The 21,768-nt window shown below is 43.1% G+C and overlaps 1 protein-coding gene across 1 annotated transcript; it reads right to left on the reverse strand.

Annotated features, from left to right (window-relative positions):
• Positions 1–4,696: 4,696 nt before the first annotated feature.
• LOC138339197 (uncharacterized) lies at positions 4,697–6,900 on the reverse strand. The gene is made up of 2 exons (XM_069290780.1): positions 6,433–6,900; positions 4,697–5,785 (listed from the first exon to the last, which is right to left on the reverse strand). Exons 1-2 carry the CDS (start codon positions 6,898–6,900, stop codon positions 4,697–4,699), a joined length of 1,557 nt encoding a protein of 518 aa, XP_069146881.1.
• Between the last annotated feature and the right edge of the window lie 14,868 nt (positions 6,901–21,768).

The raw sequence follows: 21,768 nt of genomic DNA on the forward strand, positions 1-21,768 counted from the left end.
AATTTTTGAGTCCCTCTAAAAAATTATGTCCTTGTTCTATTGCAAAGAGGAATGGAACTTACGGGAGAATTGACCGAATCCTCGTGGCGCCTACGTATCCCGTTGAGGCAGGAATCAGGTCAAACGTAGTTCCCCTTAAAGGTTAACAAGAATAAAATTTACAAAGAAACTAACCGAGGCCGACAAAGGCCGCCTACGTATCTCATTCTTGAGAATTCAGGTCGAACGTAGTTCAGGTACAAAGAAATAATTAAAGGGATAAATGAAGTGACCGAAGCCGACATAGGCCGCCTACGTATCTCGTCTTCAAGAATTCAGGTCAGACGTAGTTCATTACAAAAGGGATAAGAATTCAAATTGAATAAATGCAAGCAAACAAAACGATTACAAGTAAATAACAGAAAATGCAAAATGAAACTTCACACATAATATCTCTTGACACCATCTGAGTTGTTAGGTTTGGACCATACAATGCCATCCATCTCTGACAAGACCAAAGCACCTCTAGATAATACTTTACGAACCATGAAGGACCCTGCCAATTTGGCGCAAACTTTCCTTTGAACTCATCTTGATGAGGAAAAATACGCTTAAGAACCAACTGGCCAACTTCAAAATTTCTGGCTCTTACTCTTTTGTGAAAGGCGCGAGTCATTCTCTGTCTATACAACTGGCCATGACAAACGACAATCATTCTCTTTTCACCAATCAAATCTAGTTGATCAATCCGTTTGCTAACCCATTCGGCGTTACTTAACTCAGCTTCTTGGATGATCCACAATGACGTATCTCGACATCAACATGTACGACTGTCTCTGTTCCATATACTAGCAAGTATAGAGTATCACCAGTCGATATTCTGACCGTCGTTCGATAACCTAGTAAAGCGTATGGCAACATTTCATGCCAACCTCGATGTTTGTCAATCATTTTCCTCAAAATCTTTTTGATATTCTTGTTGGCGGCCTCTACAGCTCCGTTCATTTGGGGGCGATAAGCAGTCGACTTTCGATGAATAATCTTAAATTTCTCACATATCTCTCTCATCAAATGACTGTTGAGATTTGCACCGTTATCAGTAATGATAGATTCTGGAACTCCAAATCTGCATATCAGATGGTTGCGGACAAAATCGGCCACCACTTTCTTGGTTACCGACTTGTAACAGGCTGCCTCCACCCACTTGGTAAAATAATCAATGGCAACCAAAATGAATCTGTGTCCATTAGAAGCGGCCGTCTCTATAGGGCCAATGACATCCATTCCCCAAGCTACAAATGGCCAAGGTGAACTCATAACGTTAAGTTCATGAGGTGGAACCTTTATCAAATTGCCGTGAACTTGACATTTGTGGCATTTTTGCACGAATTTGCAACAATCATTCTCCATAGTCATCCAGAAATAACCGGCTCGAAGAATCTTTCTTGCCAAAGTAAGCCCATTCATATGTGTGCCACAATCTACAGCATGTATTTGTTCAATAAGCTTCACAGCTTCAGCAGCGTCTACACATCTTAAAAGACCCAAATCCGGAGTCCTCCTATACAGGACTTCTCCATTTAGAAAGAAATTGAGAGCCATACGGCATATCGACTTCTTCTGATTAGATATAACGTCTTCTGGATATGTCCCAGACTCCAAGTACCTCTTTATGTCAAAATACCAAGGCAAACCGTTTGGTTCTGATTCAACATGTGAACAATGGACTGGATGTTCCTTCAACTCTATATATAACGGGTCGATGTAATCAGTATTCGGATGTTTGATCATCGAAGCGATGGTGGTAAGAGCGTCGGCTAATTCATTCTGTATTCTGGGAGTATGTCTGAACTCGATCTTGCGAAACCTTTTGCACAGATTTTGCACATACTGTACGTAAGGTATAATCTTCGGGTTCTTCGCAGCCATTCACCTTGAACTTGATGAATCAAAAGATCTGAGTCTCCAATGACCAATAACTCGTAAACATTCATGTCGATGGCCATTCTCAAACCAAGAATACAAGCTTCGTATTCAGCCATGTTGTTTGTGCAATTAAATTGGAGTTTTAGCTGCCATGGGATAGTGCTGACCGGATTCTGATACTAAGACTGCTCCAATACCTTTACCTTGGTGAATCGCCGCTCCGTCAAAGAATAATCTCCAACCTGGGTATGTTTCAGAAATATCTTCACCCACAAAGGATACTTCTTCATCGTGAAAATAAGTCTTGAGTGGTTCATATTCTTCATCCACGGGATTTTCTGCAAGATGATCAGCCAAAGCTTTTGCCTTTATTGCCTTCTGAGTCACATACACGATATCGAACTCACTCAACAGCATTTGCCATTTAGCTAACTTTCCAGTCGGCATCGCTTTCTGGAAAATGTACTTCAATGGATCCATTCTGAAAATGAGATATGCAGTATACGAAGATAAATAATGTCTCAATTTTTTAGCAAGCAACGTCAGAGCACAACATGTTCTTTCCAGCAAAGTGTAACGAGACCCATACGGAGTAAACTTCTTGCTTATATAGTAGATAGCCCTTTCCTTTTTCCTGTCTCGTCGTGTTGACCAAGTACATATCTAAAGGCACTATCTGAAATAGACAAGTACAACAACAAAGGACTCCCTTCTCGCGGACGAACCAATACCGGTGGGTTAGACAAGTAGCTCTTGATAGCATCGAAAGCAGTTTGGCACTCCTCGGTCCACTTAGTTAGGGCGTCTTTCTTCAGCAACTTGAAAATAGGCTCACACACCACTGTTGATTGTGCTATAAACCGGCTGATATAGTTTAACCTCCCTAAGAAACTCATCACCTCTTTTCTCGTTTTCGGCGGAGGTAACTCTTGAGTTGATTTAATATTGGAGGGTTCAAGCTTAATACCCCATCTTCTGACTATAAATCCCTAAAACTTCCCAGTCGGAACTCCAAAAGCGCATTTGGCGGGATTTAACTTCAAGTTGTACTGACGCAGACGTTCAAAGAATTTTCTCAGGTGTGTCAAATGATCTGAACTCTCACGGGATTTGATTATGACGTCGTCCACGTAAACTTCAATTTCCTTATGAATCATGTCATGGAAAATAGTCGTTATGGATCTCATGTAAGTGGCACCGGCGTTCTTGAGGCCGAACGACATCACCCTGTAATGATATACACCCCAAGGTGTAATGAAATCCATTTTTTCCGCGTCTTCCTCATCCATCAAAATTTGGTGATAACCTACGTATCAGTCCACAAATGACTGCATCTCATGTTTGGCACAGTTGTCAATCAAAATATGGATATTTGGAAACGAAAAATTATCCTTCGGACTAGCCTTGTTGAGATCTCTATAAGCAACACAGATCCTGATTTTTCCATCCTTCTTGGCGACCGGAACAACATTGGCCAACCAGGTTGGATATTGGGTTACTTCCACCAATCGAGACTCTATTTGCTTGGTGATTTCTTCCTTGATCTTCAAACTCAGTTTAGGCTTGAATTTTCGAGTCTTTTGCTTTACCGGCTCGAACCCTGGGTTGATAGGTAGCATATGAGATACGACATCGGTGATCAACCCCTGCATATCACCTACTTCCCAAACAAACACATCATTGTATTCGGCAAGCAAATGAACTAGGCTCTCCTTATGAGTTTCATTCAGGTAGGTGTTGATCTTAACCTCTTTGACACATTCCGAATCTCCCAAATTCACCATTTTCATCTCCTTTAGATTCGGTTTATGTTGACTCTCAAACTGTCGAAATTCCTCGGCAACATAATCTGGCTCCCCACTTTCTTCTTCATAGTCGTCAACCTTGTTGTCATTTGTCTCATTTTGTTCATTTAGCTCATGACATGACATGACATGTCTGTAACTTATGTTACTAAAATCATAAACAAACAAAATTAGGAAAGTAAAGTATAACAAACAACTAAATAAACAAAGTTAAAAATAAAGAGGCTTTCATTTAAAACAAAATGCAAACTTTGGTCACGGCATAGGGCCATGTTGCCTTTTTAAACATCACAAAAAAATTCAAAATTCGAAGAATTAAGAAAAATGCAGAAATGGTGGGTGTTGGGCCTCTTCCGGACAACCACCGATTTTAGTGTGTATAAAATAACTCCTTTCTACCGAAGAGTTCGTGACATCAGGATTGGCGTGGAAGTCCAGTTCTGCAGCATCTCCCCTGGTTCAGCATCACGAATACCAGCTGACTCGATATCCTCCTCGATAATAGCATTGATCTCCTTGAAGAGGTCACAGATTCCTTCCCCACAGTCTTCAGGCTCGGCATACTCCCGGATTGGAAAGGATTGATAAAGATGCGGGATCGGTTTAGCCATATTTGGATCCTTTAGCAAGGACCGGAACAGGTTCAATAATCCCTTGGGAATCTCTTCCAATTCCGAAACTTGGCTCGAACCCATTCTGCAGCATTACTGTGGTGATCATTCTGTACACGGCTGGCATGGTGGACTGCGGGGAAAAATCCTCATCGGTGGCATTCACCAACTCCACCGTGTAAAACTCCGCACCTTGCGACATCTCGTCAATGACCGACATCTGCTTGCCTGAGTGACTTCTCTCACCTAAACAACTAGCTCCTCATTTTTCCATACCAGCTTCATCATTTGATGGAGAGTGGAGGGGACAGCTCCATCCATGTAAATGAATGGCCTTCCCAAAAGAAGGTTATAGCTGGTGTCGATATCCAACACTTAGAATTTCGCACTGAACTCTGCGGGGCCCATTTGAAGGGTCAAGTTTACTGCCCCTAATGTGTCTCTTTGCACACCATCAAACGCTCTTACATTAACCTGGTTGTGCTCCAATTTTCCGAGGTCAAACCTCAACTGCCTCAATGTCGACAAGAGGCATATATTCAAACCAGATCTATTATCTACCAAAACACGATTGACGATCTTTCCACGACATATCACAGTGACGTGCAGAGCTTTGTTGTGGGATCTCCCTTCGGCTGGCAACACATCGTCACAGAAGCTGAAGCGGTGTCCCTGAATGACTTGATGAATCATGGCAGCTACGTTATGGCTGCTTGTACCTGAGGGCACATACGTATCATAAAGAGCTTTCATAAAAGCCTGCCGGTGGGACAGAGAACTCATTAGTAGGGCCCACACGGAGATCTGAGCCAGAGTTTTCTCCAAGTGTTTGACAATGGAATAATCTTTCGGTTGCATCCTCCTCCAGAACTTCTCTGCTTCTGCTTTGCTTATTGGCCTCTTGGCATGGTCTTTCTTCTGTCCTCCGAGAGCAAGCTCATCAGGAGTGTAGCATCTTCCGGACCTAGTCATGCCTTGGGCCACAGCGGTTTCAATGACAAACTTGGGTTTGGCGAGAGCTTTCGAAGTCACCAAGGCAACAACCTTTGTAGGTGTCAGAATAACAAAATCTCTCTTTTCTTTGAGGGTTAAAGAAGCGACAACCCTTTCCAAGTCTTCCTGCGCAACAGGAGTAATCCTCTTGGTTTCACACTCGTCTTCGTCCGTTTCTATCATATTAATGTTGCCACCCCCATGATTCGGCAACGGATTTGTATTGACGTTTCGCACTGCCGGTTGGAGGGAGACTACCTCTTGGTCGATCGGATCCTTGATCTTGTGCTTAAGATTGATACAATCTTCTGTGTCATGTCCAACACTGTTGGAATGATAAGAACATCTTTGCTCCGGTTTGTAGAACTTAGAGTTGACATCCACGGGCTTGGGCCCCACAGGGTGGATGTATCCGGCCGCTGATAGTCTATCGAAGAGTTTGTTCCGGCTTTCAGTCAGTGCGGTACAAACCTGGGACGAGAAGGATCATACCCACTTTGCTGAGGGGGAGGAACCTGTTGATAATTGCGGGTATTTGGGCGAGGAGCTTGGGTTCTAGGGCAGGGGTTTGTCTAGTAATTTGGCACTAGAGCTTGGTACTTCGGGAGGGGATTTTGATATGCTGGAGCTTGGACTTGAAAAGTGGGGGAAGGTGCTCAATAGCTCGACTATACATTGGCACATTTGGGAGCGATATTCTGTTAAAGGGGTGGAATTTGGTAAGATTGGGGGTAATTTCGGTACATAGGGGAAAAATTTTGGATATTTGGGGGTGGATTTTGGTACGACAAAATTTGAGCATTTGGATAGGTGGAGGCAGTGTTGTGGTTGTTGGAATGATTGGACTGTGGGTAATAGGCTTGGTGAGACTTTGATGAAGGCTTGGAGCGATCTTGAAGACGCAACGAGTTTCTGGGAGTTTTTCTTCCCCTATAAGAAACAGCGGCAACTTCCTCTCTCTTCTTCATCATCAATTCGGAAGATCCAAGCGACGCGGATACTCGGGCTATCTTTCCCGACTTCAGACCGTCTTCGATAGTCTCACTAACTTTGACTATCTCGACGAATTTGGCTCCGATTAACAAAATGATTTTGTCATAGTATTCGGGCTATTGCACCCGTACAAACACTTCTACAATCTCCTTTTTAGTCATTGGAGGCCTCACCCTTGCTGCTTCTTTCCTCCATTTATAGGCAAATTCCCAATAGCTTTTAGTCGGTTTCTGCTTCATTTTCTCTAAAGAATACCGATCAGGGACAATCTCAACATTGTACGCAAATCGGTCAATGAAGTCTTTAGCTAGCGCGCTCCAATTGGGCCACTGCCTGGTTTCGTGTGATTTAAACCACTCGAGGACCTCCCCACACAGACTCCGGCTGAAAAGCCGCATCAATAAAGCCTCATCCTTGCCCACTCCCACGAGCTGGTTGCAGTACGCTCTCAAATGCGCCATGGGGTTGCCTACTCCTCCGAAGGTATCAAACTTTGGAATTTTGAACCCTTCGGGGAGGTTCAAATATGGGTGGATACACAACTCTGCATAACTCAGTCCGACGACGTCTGGGACGCACAGCAACTCTTTCATAGCTCTTTTGATCTCCTCCTTTATGTCGATCTTTGCTTCTTCTCTTGCCTTTCACTCTCTCTCTTATTCCTCGTAGTGATCCAACTCGGAACCGTGCACCTCGTGCTCGGCAGGAATGAGAACTTGGAAGGTGGTTTTTTTGGGAGGGGTGGAGCTAAAGAAGGACTTGGGACGTTTTGGGCGGTTTGGTAGTTTTGTGGGTAGGTTTGAGGATTGGTGTTTTGGTTTAAGTGGGGATGTGGTTTTTGGGTATTGAAGGTAGTTGGATTTTGGTTTTGATTCTGGGGAGGTGGGTTGTTTGAGTATTCTGGGGATGTGGTGGCATTTGAGGAGGGTTATTTGGAAGAGGTGAGGGAGTTTGATAAGATAAAGAAGCATACTGGGGGTTTTGGGTTGTTAAATCTATCACAGACGGATTATGCACAGGTGTTGATGGCTGGTTCTGAGTCAGATCCATGTTTGATGAAGGGAAGTAAATCGGATGCCTTGCATCAACAAAATTAGGGCCAAATCCGGGTGGAGGTGTATCCTGCCTCCGCTGCATTTCGACTCTCATTTCAGCTTTCTGTTGCATCAGTTGCGCAATCAATTCATTTTGTTCCGCTACGGTGGGCTGAGCCACCACAACGTCTGTGAGACTAACTTCGTCGTTATTTTCTCCCATAACTGTATTTTCTTTGTGAATTTGGTCTAGGGAAGGAATCTGTAGGACCTTTCGATCTGGTGAAGTAAGGATGATCTGCCAGCTTTGATCGACACAGACCAGTTAGAAGTACCTGAGAAGTGAAACAACTCAAAGGCAGATTTGTTAGCGCATATTCGGAGTACCAAATGCATAATATCACACAAAGAGCAGATAAACACACAAGTTGATTTGTTTGAGGATATATTTAACCCACGAATGAGGACGGGAATACATTATTTAATAAGCGGGAATTTCCTTGTTTTTTTACGCTATCTCGGGAAGGCTAGATCACGTTGAGCTACGGTCTTCTTGCAGCCACTTTTTGATGTCCGTTGATCTGATCTTCAAATCTCTCGTAAATGAAGGAGAATGAAAAAATTTTTAAAGATAGGGTCCGAGCGGGAAAGGCTGCCTACGTATCTCACAAGGAGAATTCAGGCCCAACGTAGTTCGAGTTTAGGATGAAATATTTTCATTCATTGCGATTACAAGGAAATTAAAAGACAGCATCGGAATTCTTAAAGGACGACGATAGCACTTTAGTCATTTCTCCTCCTGTTGTTGCGTCACTCCCTAGACGATCGGAAATGGAGGCTTGTAGATGGTTTCCTCCTCATCGTCCTCCTCTTTCAATTCATTGTCGGGGCCGTTGTTGTCTGCTCCCTGTTTACAAGCGAGGTAATTTCCGCCCTTCATATTGCTACGGGTCATCAATTCCTTATCAAGTGACGCACTTTTAGCTAACAAAACGGCAGTCTCAACATCTATCTTTGCCTCTCTCGCCTTCCCTTCGTGCACCTTCAAACGAAGCATGTCCAACTTTTTCCTCAAGTTTTTGGTTTCCATTTCAACCTCAATCTTTCTTTTTATCTGCGATGCCAGGTCCTCATCCAATGTCACGATTGCAACTTTGTAAATTGTTGTGGTCATGTCATCTCTGAGTCCTTCCTCCTTGGCCTTTTGAATTTCTCGAGTGACTCGTTCAATCTTTCTTTGTAACTCCTCTTTAGTGAGCTTCGTCTGGACGTTCTTACCCTTGTCCATAGAGGTAATTTGCCTTTCCTGAGACGATAGAGCAGTATTTAGGATTTGCGCTATAGGAGATAGCCTTTTGAGTGAGAAACTTGAGACTTGGGAATTTGGTCGGACATTTGTAATAGTTTCTTCCCTATATTCTTTTGAAATTTCTGGATAGAAGTGGATTTACGATATCCTCATTCATAGCAACATAACACATAAGCAGTTAAACACACATATATATCGCGTCTTAAAACATACATGTGACCCTTTTGTGCCAAGGGTAGGCCTAGCGATCTGAAGGATGTATTGCGCCATATAAGCAATTGGTTGTATCCCCGAAATAAATTTTACTAAATATCATAGCTTTATTACATAATAAAAATCAAACGGGATACATTTTAGGAAAGGGATGTAATGCAAATACATATATAAAAACAATCCCGCGCAGGGGAGTTAAAAGGTTGATGATTCAGCTTCTCTTATGGCCTTCTCTACTTCTTCGCGGATAATGCACTTGCTGGTGAACACGTACGGCTCAGCGAACACAGCTTTGGAAGATGTTGGTACGGCTCGTAAAGTGTTCATTTGCTCATCCAGAATAGTGTCCAAACGCATCAGACAAGCCCTTGTGTCAGCTAATTCATGTGATGTCACAGCCAAAACCCTCTGACTTTCTAGCTCTCGAAGTTGGTACTCTCGCTCCTTTTGTTGAAATTCCTGCTCTCTCTTATGAAATTCTTGCTCCCTTCGGTCCCACTCTTGCTGAAAATGGTATGCATGAATCTGAAGCCTTGTCTCTACGTCTTCGATTTTTTGACCCATACGTGGTATTGGATTCACTACGCCACGCAGATCATTGTGCAACCATGTCTTGTATTCGTCAACATACCCAGCTCCATACCTGTTCTCGGTCACCTCCCACTTCATGTTGACACGCCCGGCCCATTCTTGGAGAATGATCTTAGCGAAAGGTATTTTGTCCTTCTCGTTGTAATCGACAATGAAAGAGCTGGCATCTCATTAGACGGGTATGACTTGGACTTTAGCAAATTGTCGCATCACTCTCGTTGGGCTGTAAGGACGCAGTACTCTGATGCCAGGAAGGACTAAAAATGGAAGTTTGGCCCCTTGTGCTGTTATCATCTCGGACTTGAAGCTCGGCAACAACCACTGTATGTCTCCTTCTTTCAAATCATAAAATACCTTTGCCCACGCATCCCTGGTGGTATGAATTGGAAATCAACAGACACTTTAGTAGAACTCGTAATTATCAAGAGGACTTGTCTGACTTGGTTTGGCCAACTCCTGTGGCCGGGGGTCGTCCCTTTTACATAAATGCTCAGTCAACCACCTTTGGAGTAGAATGTTGCAACCTTGGAAAAATGGGAACCCATTTTTACACAGACTTAAGGATCGGTAAATGTCAGCCAAAATGACTGGAGCGAAGCAGCAGTACTTCTTTTCTTCTGATTTTCTACCGATTCCTCTGAACATGGCATTCACAACCATCACTACCCGCGTGTCGATTTCTTTTCATTCATATTTAGGGAACACCATAGTTCCTAAAAGGCATGCGGAGAAAGTAATAGCCTGAGTTTGCCTCCAGGTACTGTAATCATGAAATTCGTTTGGGAGTAGTTTGAAATAATTATCATGCCCCCATCTCTCGAAAAATCTCATTAGTGGAATGTCGTGGGTCTCTAACCAATTTGCATTCACTAGGAACAATATTTTTTCAATTCATTACTAGTTGGCCTATCTGGAAGGAGAATGTGATGATTCAGACATTTTTTCCTTTTGCCACATGTCCCAATTGAGTCAAGGCAGTCCTTGATTTCCTCTAGTGTGGGCGTTATTTCGACATCTCCGAATCGAAAGACCATCTTCTCGTCGTCCCAGAATCGAGTGATGACCTCGATAAACGTGGGTCATACCTTGAAGTTCATTATAGAAGGTAGGTGACCCAACTAAATCGAGATTTCTCTCTTTTGACACTCTTGGAGGTTGTCCCACCATACGCGAAGAAAATCAGGCGCCTGGGTGACCATGTTGAAATGGAGGAACTGACTCGACATCTACAAAAACATACAATTAGTTAATTTTTAACCCCCCGATAGAACAATCAGTTAAACACGCAATACATCCTTCAGAACACAAAAGTATGATCGTCTATCGAGACATAGGCTCTTTGGACTTAAGGCGGTCTTTCTAATGGGCCCAACACTCCTTGGGTGTTGGGTCGTCTTAGGCCAATGCGCTATTTTTCGGGATTGGGTTTCGCTCAATCTTAGTTTGACTAAGAGTGGGTTGTATTTAAAGTGGAATGGGTAACCCAAGCGGACTACTTGTGCTGGGACAATTAACGATCGTTGACTATCAAGTAGTCAACTAAACTCGGCAGGGTGTCCCGAGAAAATTTTGGTTAACGAACGACTACGAACCCGCATAATCGTCCTTTTAGTGGAAATAAAATAAATGTCGTTTGACGGAATTATGATATGCTATGAATGCAATGACAATATATGAAAAATTAAACAATTCCGCACAAACAACCAATAAAACAAATAAAACAAGTAGTCAAGCAATCAAATCTTGTGGTTAGAACTTAATTAATCCCCAGCGGAGTCGCCATTTCTGTTTAACTTTAAAAATACTACTATTTGGTTTAAAAATCGAAAAATTGACTAGGTTTCGAAAAATCAATTAATCTTATTATTTAAGAAAAATCGACTTTTCAAATTACGAAGTCGCCACTTGATTTTGATAAAATCAAGAAAAAATTTCAACAGATTTAAAAACAGATTAAAAAATCGATTGAAAAGATTCGAAGTTCAATGTACATCCCGAGAAGGTATTAGGCCCTCGGGATGCCCGCTAACTTGCGGTTGACCGGCGATTTGACTAAAATGAACTTAATATACATTTTTTAATTTTTTAACTTAGTAAGAAATTATTTTGATATACTTATTCCATTTTTATTCTTTATTATTTTTAAAGGAAAACATTTAAAGGAAATTAACTTACGGAAAACTAAATGGTGATAAAAATAGAACAAAAGTAAGCAAATAAAGAGGTAAATTTTAAAATAGTGAAAATTGGCTACCCCTTAGGAGATTATTAAAATTCTATCAAAACACTAATTAATTCAAATAAATAAATAAAGAGAGAAAAATATTTTGAACATGGGCTTTGGCCAACCTGTCCTATGTTAAACTATTTAAAGTTGGGCCCTTTTCAACAATCCAAATCCTGCAAAACAAATTGGCCTTTGGGCCTATCAAAAATCTTTGCTGAAAAGGGCCCTGGCCCATCTCCTGTAAGAAATCTGAAGGAGTATACACAAAATGTATATTGTTGTATACAGTACATATCTGATCCATTTTGGACCTTTTGAGCCCTCCATTTGTTCGAATACGCGTTTCTCGCTATTCACCCTGTATTTCCCGTATTACCTCTGCGTATTTGTACCTGTACCATTTTTTAAACCTGTTTAACAATTGTATATCGTTGCCCAAAAATGTATACTAATGCATACGGGCTGTACCCTATGTCCATATTCATTGCCTAATCTCGTATTTTAATTAAAATAGGCGTCTCTGTACGTTAACCTGCTATTCATATTTTTTACACCTATTTAAGGTATACCGTCGCTGTATATCTGCGTATACAGGCTGTATATCAGCCTGTTTTTCAACTTTTGAAAGTTGAAAACTCCTTTTCAACAGTGTATTTTCACTGTCATCAACCCAGATTTTGAGTTCGGACTTCCTGTGAATTTTTGACCTGTATATCAGTGCATACAGTGTGTGTAAACCAAGTGCGCAGCTTCAAAAAAAAAACTGCAGCCAAGTTTCTGCAAACTGTAACTTCCAACAGCACCTATTACCATACTTCAACCTGCAAATTGGCCTTAGGACCTCCTAGACTTGAAACGGGCTGACTCAAGGATTTGCAACTCGGAGAAATGCGAGAATGGAGACCAAAATAGACTCGAATCGATGTTACATGCATCAAAATAGAGGAGGAAGAGAAAATAAAAAAAATTAGAATCTGCCCATAACATCAACAATACAAAGAATGACTAATTATTCTATCGCATCTAAAATTTTACACATTTAAACATGAGACATAATCGAAGCAAAATGAGTGGTAATACTTCTTATTGAAAGAAAAAGAAAGAAATATTTAATGATATTCCTAAGCTAACTAGACCATATAATCAAACATGTAAAAGCAAGCAAATAATACTCAATGCCATATACACTTTACCCAAGGAATTTAACTATAAGACTATTAAAACTTAACTTGGAGGCAAAATTTCCACAGAAAACCAAATCTGACTCAAACGAACAGATTTAAATAAAACAAGGCTCATATCAACTAAGTTAATGTAAACAAACAAAATATTGATATGTACATCAAGAGTAAAGTATATCCAAATCGAAATAAACAAGCGGAAAGACAAAACCAAAGCAAACAAAAAAAATATGCACTGTCTTTGTAAAATAAATATGACTTTATTAAATGAGAGGAAGAAACAAGGAGATTAATACTTGAATATCAAGAATCAAAGTGAAAATAAAATTAAAAACATGCAGGTGCCTATATAGGTGCAACAGTAAAGTCCCAAAGAGATGACATACACACAATAACCAAGACAGCCTATTCCATGAACAATAATTGATTAGCAATTGGCGAAACTCACATCATAAGAGAAGCAGATGATGCACTGCATATCTGGCCAACATCACATTTCACAAAGAACACATATAAAGCTAATAAGGTCAAAGACTTTATAACATGGTAGCAGTTCAAACCTGTAAAGTAACAGAAGGAGTCATTTCAGAAATATAGAGGACGAGAAAATTATACGCAGTAGGGAATTACCTTTTAACGGCAACGAACTGAATCAAGCGAGCAGGGATGGGTCTTCACACACGACTTGAACTCGAATAATAACTAAGACTCCTCAATAGAACGTCGAGGTGCGAATATACTATGGTAAAACAGAAACAAACCTTCCAAATTTCAATTCTCTCTGTTTATCTCTATACCTATTATGTTCTTTGGAAAACTTTTCTAAGAAAGACAGAAACTTCTTTCAAAAACAATCCAAAAAACAAACCTCGAAAGAATCCCTATAATGAAGCCTAAACCAAATTTTCCCAACCTCTAAAATTTCCAACCCCCTTTCTGAGATATTCGACCCTTTTCCGAATTCAAATTCCCAAAACCTTATCCAAATACGGACGATTCGAACAGAATAAGGGGAGGTGGAGGGTGGAGATCATTTCATTGTACCGAGCAGGCGACGTGGCTCGATCCTACGATGCCAAGGACGATTCCGCGTCGTCTTGCGTAACGGTAAAGGCGTACGGCATCAGCACAGCTGCAGGTGCCCATTGCTACCTCGCTTACCCACGCGTGATAGAGAGAAAGAGAGAGAGAAAGGCGTTGCGGAAGAGGTTTTGCACGTGAGAGAGACGAGGGGAGCTTCTGAAATTTTCTGCATGTCTGGGTTCTGTTTTTTCTGGCAATAGCGGTTGGGTTAGGGCCATAACGAAGGTTGTTTACTACATTAGCCACCCTCAACTTATGCTTTTGGCTTAAGCTGAGGTGCACATGTCCAAGGAGGGACTAGGGCCAACACATTATTCCCAGAAAAGAACAGTTGGGGTGAAAAAGAAAGGTCTAATTTAAGCTTAGATCATTTGGATCAAAGAAGGATAAATTTCATTTGGTTCTCTTTTATTTAGGCTAAAAATGGGTTATATTGAATAAGGCCTATGATCCTTTCCTAATTGTTTATTACAGCTTACTTTTAGCAGGACTAACCAAGCAAGTTCTAGCTCAGTACAGATAGTGGACTATTCAAATCTTCCTCACACTCACTTGACATCTCATCACTCTACCAGATTATCAGATACCTAGTTCGAATTTTTGACTTAGGGTAAGGCAATGGTGTACCTCTATGTCATGCTTAGAGCCACACATTTATCAGTTACTACACCTAGTCATGCATCATTTTCCAATTTATCAGGATATCATTTTAGCCATCATGCTCCAGAATTAAACAATGTACGAAAGATATAGACATGCCGGTTCAACAGAAAAAGTAATCAGTCTTTTGGGGGAAAAGAACACAGGCAAGAAAACCCCAAAAGAGGATAGTGAATTGGGATACTCAGACTTCACCCTAACACTCACTGTCCATTTACCCCACCCCCAACAAAAAAACATGCAATTGTCCCCAATGCATAAAAATTTAAATACTAGAGTGGTTGGTGAAGAAAACCTGTGGCGCAAAGCGCCGTCGATCAGCAAGCTGGTGGGTCCGGTTCCACTGAACCCACGTCCTCTGCAATCTGGACACCCTCAGTGGTGTCCTCAGCAACAACCGCACTATCAGTATTGCCTCCTGCTATCTCCACAGTTCGGGAGCTAGACGCCCCAGCCGCTAACTCTGATGCTCTCATCTTATGCGCCTCCCCCTCAGCAAGTGAGGCTCTCCTTGCAGCCTCCATCTCACGGCGCTCCTTCTTTCGTGCTCGCGCCTCGTCTTCTGCTCGACCCCTACGCCTCTTGGCATGCTCTCGAGGGGGAGGTGGTGGAATCTCTGAGGTGGCAAATAGGGCAGGCAACACTGTGTCTTCAGCAGGCTCGACAGAAGGGGCCTCAGACTCAGGTACCCTAGCCTCTAAGATCGTGTCAATAACAACGCGAAGGTTATCGACCGCAGCCTGAAGAGTCGACACATCCACCATAGGGGCTAGCCGGGCTAGCACCCACAACTCAAAGGCATCCAAGCGCTGGTGAACCTCAGCGATCTTCCGCTCTGTGTACTGGACCATTTTCCGCTCCAGGCGCTCTTCCGTCTCGGTAATGGACCTCTGCATCCATGGCTGGATATGATGCAGAAGTGTAGCCATTTGCGCCTCTAAATTTTGGACCCTAGCAAGCGGGACCAACGCGGGTAGAGGGGCTGTGCGAGAGGAGCTCGGGGCAGTGCTACTACCCCGGATAGACTCGACCGGAGAAGTGTTAGTGGACGCCGCCGGAGTATCCGTGCGGGCCTGGGCTACCGTCTCAGTTAGATCGTCAGCAAGTGGGGGAAGATCTGGACGGGGCCCTCTACGTGGAGCCAACTCATTGGCCTCATCTCTGATGAGGCCGACATCAACAGTGCCTTGCGGGGTCTTGAGCTGATCTACGTGCCATATAGGCAACCCTGCGGACCTGCAGAGAAAAAAGATCATGCACGGGAAAGGGTAAGTAGTTGTGACCTGGAAAGCCCTCTCGTGCATGACTACCTGTAGAAGCAACGCAAAATCCACCTCGAACTTGGCTAGCACCGCCGCCATCAACACTGGTCGATCCCATGTAACGATATTATCAGCGACTGTGGGGGAAAGGCAGTGGCGGACAATCAGCCACAAGAACTTTGCCGTGAAAGTGAGGTTGGACTTTTTGATGGCCCCCTTTGGCTCGGTCACCCAGTCGTCACCCTCTCCATCAACAGACAGGTGCAGGGCCATCCACATCTTGGTGGTTTCTCTCAGCGATGGCTTGCGCAGGAACTGGCCATCTTTAACAAGCTGTCATTTGTAGTCAAACTCGGCAGTGAGAGGGGTCTGAGTAGCATCAACACCCTCGCCGTATAGAAACCGGCGGATGGCAGGCAGAGAAATGTCGACCTGCACGCCTCGTACTCGGACCTTCTCTTGTTGGGCCTGTTTGGTGGGGGCAGCCCGCCCTTCTATCTGTGATCGAAGAGTCGCTACGTAGGATGCGTAGAACTCTCGGACCATTTCTTCACTGAAACGTCCCAATGAACGTGCTGTCCATTCCAGGCGGTGCCTTGTGAAGAGATTATGGATCTCGGACATCGTCGTGAGACTCCCTGTAAGGACCCGCCGCTCCAAGGTGAGTGTTCGAGTCATAACTCCTCTGTCAGTCAGGAACTTGGCATCGGATTAGACTTGAAATTGCCCGTCGACACACCACTGGTTGGGTTGGTCAGTGGCTGGGGTGCGGGCTTTAGCTGGTGAACTTGATGTGGATTCCGAACTATCAGCCTCATCAGACGAGGCCGACGCTGCAGCGGTAGCGAGTGCGGGAACCTCAGCAGAGCCGGAGGCTTCCTCCTACCAGGAAACTCCTAAGGAGCCAGACGCTCCTTCTTTATTTGTGGCTGACCCAGAGGGTATGCCGGTCAGTGTGCGCTCCTCATCAGACTGGGAGGTAGTGACTACGCCGGACGCCACCTTTTTGGGTGTGGCTCTGGGAGCACGTGCAGCACGGGTAGGGGTAGAAGTGCCTGGGGGCTCATACTCAGGGTCACGCTCATCATCAGAGCCAATGACCATGCGGGCAGACGGGGCGACAGAGTTTGATCGCCCGCGTGCATAGATTTGAGTAGTGGCAAACAAGACAAGCAAAACCACACAAAAAAATTGAAAATAGTATGTCATTTCAATAGTAACAGTGACACACGACGGGCCTGGTGACGGCATGTCGTGACTATGACGGACCGTCATGGGGTCCGTCGTGTCTTACTTAGACTATGTATATATGGAAAACCCTGAAGGAGAGTCTCTGACAAGTATGACGGTTTGTGTAGGACGGACCGTCACAGGTACGACGGTTCGTCGTAGGTGTCCGTCAAAGGACACTTGAAAAAAATATGGAGACCCTTAGGAGAGGGGTCTCTAACCGTCATAACGGTCATGCAGGACGAACTGTCATGGGTATGACGGTCCGTCGTACTCATCCGTTTGAGGACACTTAGAGAAATGGAGAGAGACCCTCAGAAATGGGGTCTCTGACAACCAGAATGATTATGCAGGATGGACCGTCGTAAAGACGATGGTCCGTACATGTGTCCATTGAAGGACACTTAGAAAAAGTGAGAGACCCTCAGGAAGAGGGTCTCTAACAACCAGAATGGTTGTGCAGGACGGACTGTCGTGGGTATGACGGTCCGTCACATGTGTCCGTTGAAGGACACTTAGAAAAAGTGAGAGACCCTCAGGAATAGGGTCTCTAACAACCAGAATGGTTGTGCAGGACGGACCGTCGTAAAGACGACGGTCCGTCGCATATGCCCGTTGGAGGACACTTAGAAAAAAATGGACAGTGGGGTGTTAGGGCTTTTGGAACGGACCCTACGATGGTTCGTCGTGGGTACGACGGTCCGTCATCGGGGTCTCATTCTGTAGATCAGTGACAGAACTGGGGGTACCCCATGCATCCCCGATGAACCCAAATCAAACTTGTAGTGTGTTGGACCTACATTTGTCTAACCCAACTACCTAGGAAACTAGCAATGCAAAAGCACCTATGTCTAGGCTTGTAAACACGACAATTTCAAACATTTTTAACTTGGGTTAGACAGAATCTTATATAAAAGAAACGAACATATGACGAAGAACTAAGCTAATACTAATTAATAAACAAAAATCCAAGATAAATGAATAGAAATTAGAGACACATACCTTAGAATTGGAGAAAAACAAGATGGACAAGTACTCGGTGACTAGGAAGACACCCACAGCAGCAACTCCGACTTGTAGATTATAACTTTTAGGGCTTTGGAGAATTTTTTTTTGGGGGGGGGGGCAATGATCGGTTGATAGAGGGAGAGATTGTGAAAGTTGAAAAGAGAGGGCAATGGGAGGAGTAATGAAGGAATGGGGGTGAAATGAGGGGTTGGGGAGTTTAAATGGTGAGATTTTGTTATAAACTCCAATCGGGTCGGGTTGGGTACGCCTCATTAATCACGCGACGATTCCTCGACGATGGTCCATCGCAGTTGTGACGACCCATCGTTGGTTTTGTCGTGTGTGCCCTAGTTTGAAAATAACAGAAAGACGTACCTGGTATGATGGAGGCATACGACGGGTCGTCGTTGTATCCGTCAGTGACTGCTGTAGAGTAATTTTCTGCAGAATTTCCTAGTGATGTGCCTGCAAATTTAAAAACCCATTAGTAGAAATATGCTACCGTTACTAAAAAGACTATAAGTATTGGGTTGCCTCCCAACAAGCGCCTGATTTAATGTCGCGGCACGAGCGGGGACACTTGATTACTCAGACTTCATCAAGATGGTATGCCTCTATCACTTCATTCCCCGATGCTTTATGCCCAAAATAGAGTTTTATTCGTTCTCTATTCATCTTAAACCGCACTCCCTCTTTGGTTTTTAACTCAATTACTCCATGAGGGAATACTTGGGTAATCAAGTAAGGGCTAGTCCATTTGGACTTGAGCTTGTCCGGAAGACGAGGCACCCCAGAACTGTCTACAAACACCAAATCCCCAACCATAAACTCTTGTTTTGCACTTTTTTCTTCATGCTCTTTCTTAATCTTTTCTTTGTGGGATATGGCTGATACCGATTAGAGATCACCACTCTGCCTTATGGTCCTACAAACGTTGAAGGTTGCTTCTTCATTGTTCAACCAAAATTTCATCTGCCCCTTTTCCATATCAACTAAGGCTCTACCTGTAGCAAGGAATGGCCTCCCAAGAATAATAGGCACTTCAAAATCGACTTCACAATCAAGAATAACAAAATCAGCCGGAAAGATGAATGACTCCACTTTTACTAGCACATCATGGAGTATCCCTATAGGCCTTTTCACTGTCCGATCAGCCATCAGTAGCCGCATCACCGTGGATTTTGGATCCCCCAAACCCAACTTCTTGTAGATCGAGAAGGGCATGATATTTATGCTTGCCTACAGATCACGTAATGCTTTCGCAAAATGTAATGACCCAACTGTACAAGGAATGGTGAACGCACCCGGATCTTCTTTCTTTTGTATGAGGGATCTTGTAGCAATAGCACTATAATGTTGCAGCCTATCATCATCCTCAAAAGTGACCGATCTTTTCTTTGTGACCAGATCTTTCATAAACTTGGCATAACCGGGCATTTGTTCTAGAGCTTTTACCAAAGGGACATTGATAGAGAGCTTCTTCAGCATTGTTATAAAACGCCGATATTTACCATCCTCGGTCTTTTACACTAATCTCTGAGGGAAGGGTGGTGGTGGTCTAGGCATGGAAATTACCTTCATAGGGACTTCTTCATCTTTTCCATTGCTCTCTTCTTCCTCAACACTACCCTTTATCACTTTATCATCATCCTTTCTCACATTTTCCTCATTAGACGGCATAGGTGGGTCAATGGTTTGCTTCCCACCTCGAGTAGTGATTGCCATACAGTGCGCATCAATTTTTTGATTTTGGACAGTATTGCTAGGAAGAGTGCCCGGTTGCCGTGTGTTCATTGTCGCAGATAATTGGGCCATTTGCAATTTGATCTATTTAATCGATATTGCATGTGTATCAACTTTTTGCCCAATACTAGCTAAATCACCCCTTAACTCTTAAATATGCTCATCACTAGTATCGAACCTCCTCATCATTTGTGCAACATATCCTCAACTTACGCCATACTATCTCCACCATCCCTAGGAGTAACTTCACAATTTTGAGGAGGGACATGGGGCCCATTCCTATCATTTCTGTTACCGTAGTTACCCCTGCTGAAGTTGTTGTCGCGGTTGTAGTTTCCATCTCGGACATAATGACCCTCACGGTTATAGTTACCATAGTTCTAACCTTGGTTCCCTTGACCTTGGCGCCAATTATCCTGATTTGATCCTTGGGCGCTCGGTCGGAAACCCGTCATCTTCTCATTTACCGCATAGGAGTCCTCAGCATAATAGAATTCATCATTTTGTGGCAGTGGTTTCGACAAGTAGTTGACTGCATTTATCTTTTCTGCACCCCTAGTGACATGTTTTAGTACCAACCCAAGCTCAGTTCTTATCTGGGCCATTTCTTCACGAGTCTCATCTGTGATTGGGTTATGAGTGGACTGCACTGCGAATGTGTTTCTCCCGGTATCGGACTTCCTAGTACTCCAAGATTTATTATTTCGAGAGATTTTCTCTAATTTTTCAGCAATCTCAACACAAGGACACTCTCCATAAGATCCACCTGCTATAGTGTCCAACACTGCTTTATTATTATCATCCTGTCTCCGATAGAAGTATTCCTTCAGTGACTCATCATCTATACGGTGATTTGGAAAAGTTCTCAAGAATGAGATGAATCTATCCCAAGAACTACTAACTGACTCTCCTGGTAGTGCCACAAAGTTATTCACTCTGTCTTTGTGGTTTAGTTTCTTGGAGACTGGATAGTAGCGTGCTAATAAAACATCCTTTAGTTGGTTCCAAGTGAAGATTGAGTTGTATGGGAGCTCAGTGAACCATATAGCAGCCTCTCCCATCAGTGAGAGAGGAAACACTCTAAGCCCTATTACATCTAAGTCCAAGTCAGGCCTCCCTACACAACTTTTACACACTGCCCTTACCTTAGCTATATGGGCATGTGGATCCTCAGAAGATAGCCCTGAAAACAAACCTCTGGCAGTGAGCATTTGCATCAGGCTACTAGTTACCACAAAAGTATGGCCTGTGGATAGAGCAGGCAAAACAAGTGGCCCATCGGAGTCTGCTATGTTATCATATTGTCCCCTCTGTTGGTGTTCACCCGGAGCATCGGGTAACAACTGACCATGAACATCAACCGGAGCTGGGATGTTCTAGTTTGGATCATCATCATTGATTTCCAAGTTTCGATTCATATTGCATAGTGTACGCTCTAATTCGTGATCGTAGGGAAACAAGGGTTCTCTTCCTCTCCGTGAATTTGGCATACAAGGAGGATAGTTCTAAAAAAATCAAAAGCAATTAAACAGGGTAAATCAAGAAAATATCAACTAAACTATAGTAATAAGTTCAAGTTAATCTAAAAGCAATATTCCCCGGCAACAGCGCCAAAATTTGATACGCTCAAACTTACTTCTCAAATAAGAAGTAAAGCGGTTGTGTCAAGTAAATAACCCAACTAGTGAGGTTGGGATCGTTCCCACGAGGAAAATAGTCTAGACTTAAGTTCAATCTATTATTACTTTTGTTTAGTCAATTACTTCCTTGGAAAGTAAAAACAATAAAAGGGGGTTATGAATGAAAATAACTACCTAAATTGAAAGAGACACTTAACAGCTTCGAATGTTGGATTTTAATCAATTAATCAAAGTAACTAGGGTTTACGTGTTCCCCACAAGTTCATAACTTGATAATTCT

The sequence above is a fragment of the Solanum lycopersicum genome, chromosome 11, assembly GCF_036512215.1.
Source record: "Solanum lycopersicum chromosome 11, SLM_r2.1".
Taxonomy (NCBI): Eukaryota; Viridiplantae; Streptophyta; class Magnoliopsida; order Solanales; family Solanaceae; genus Solanum; species Solanum lycopersicum.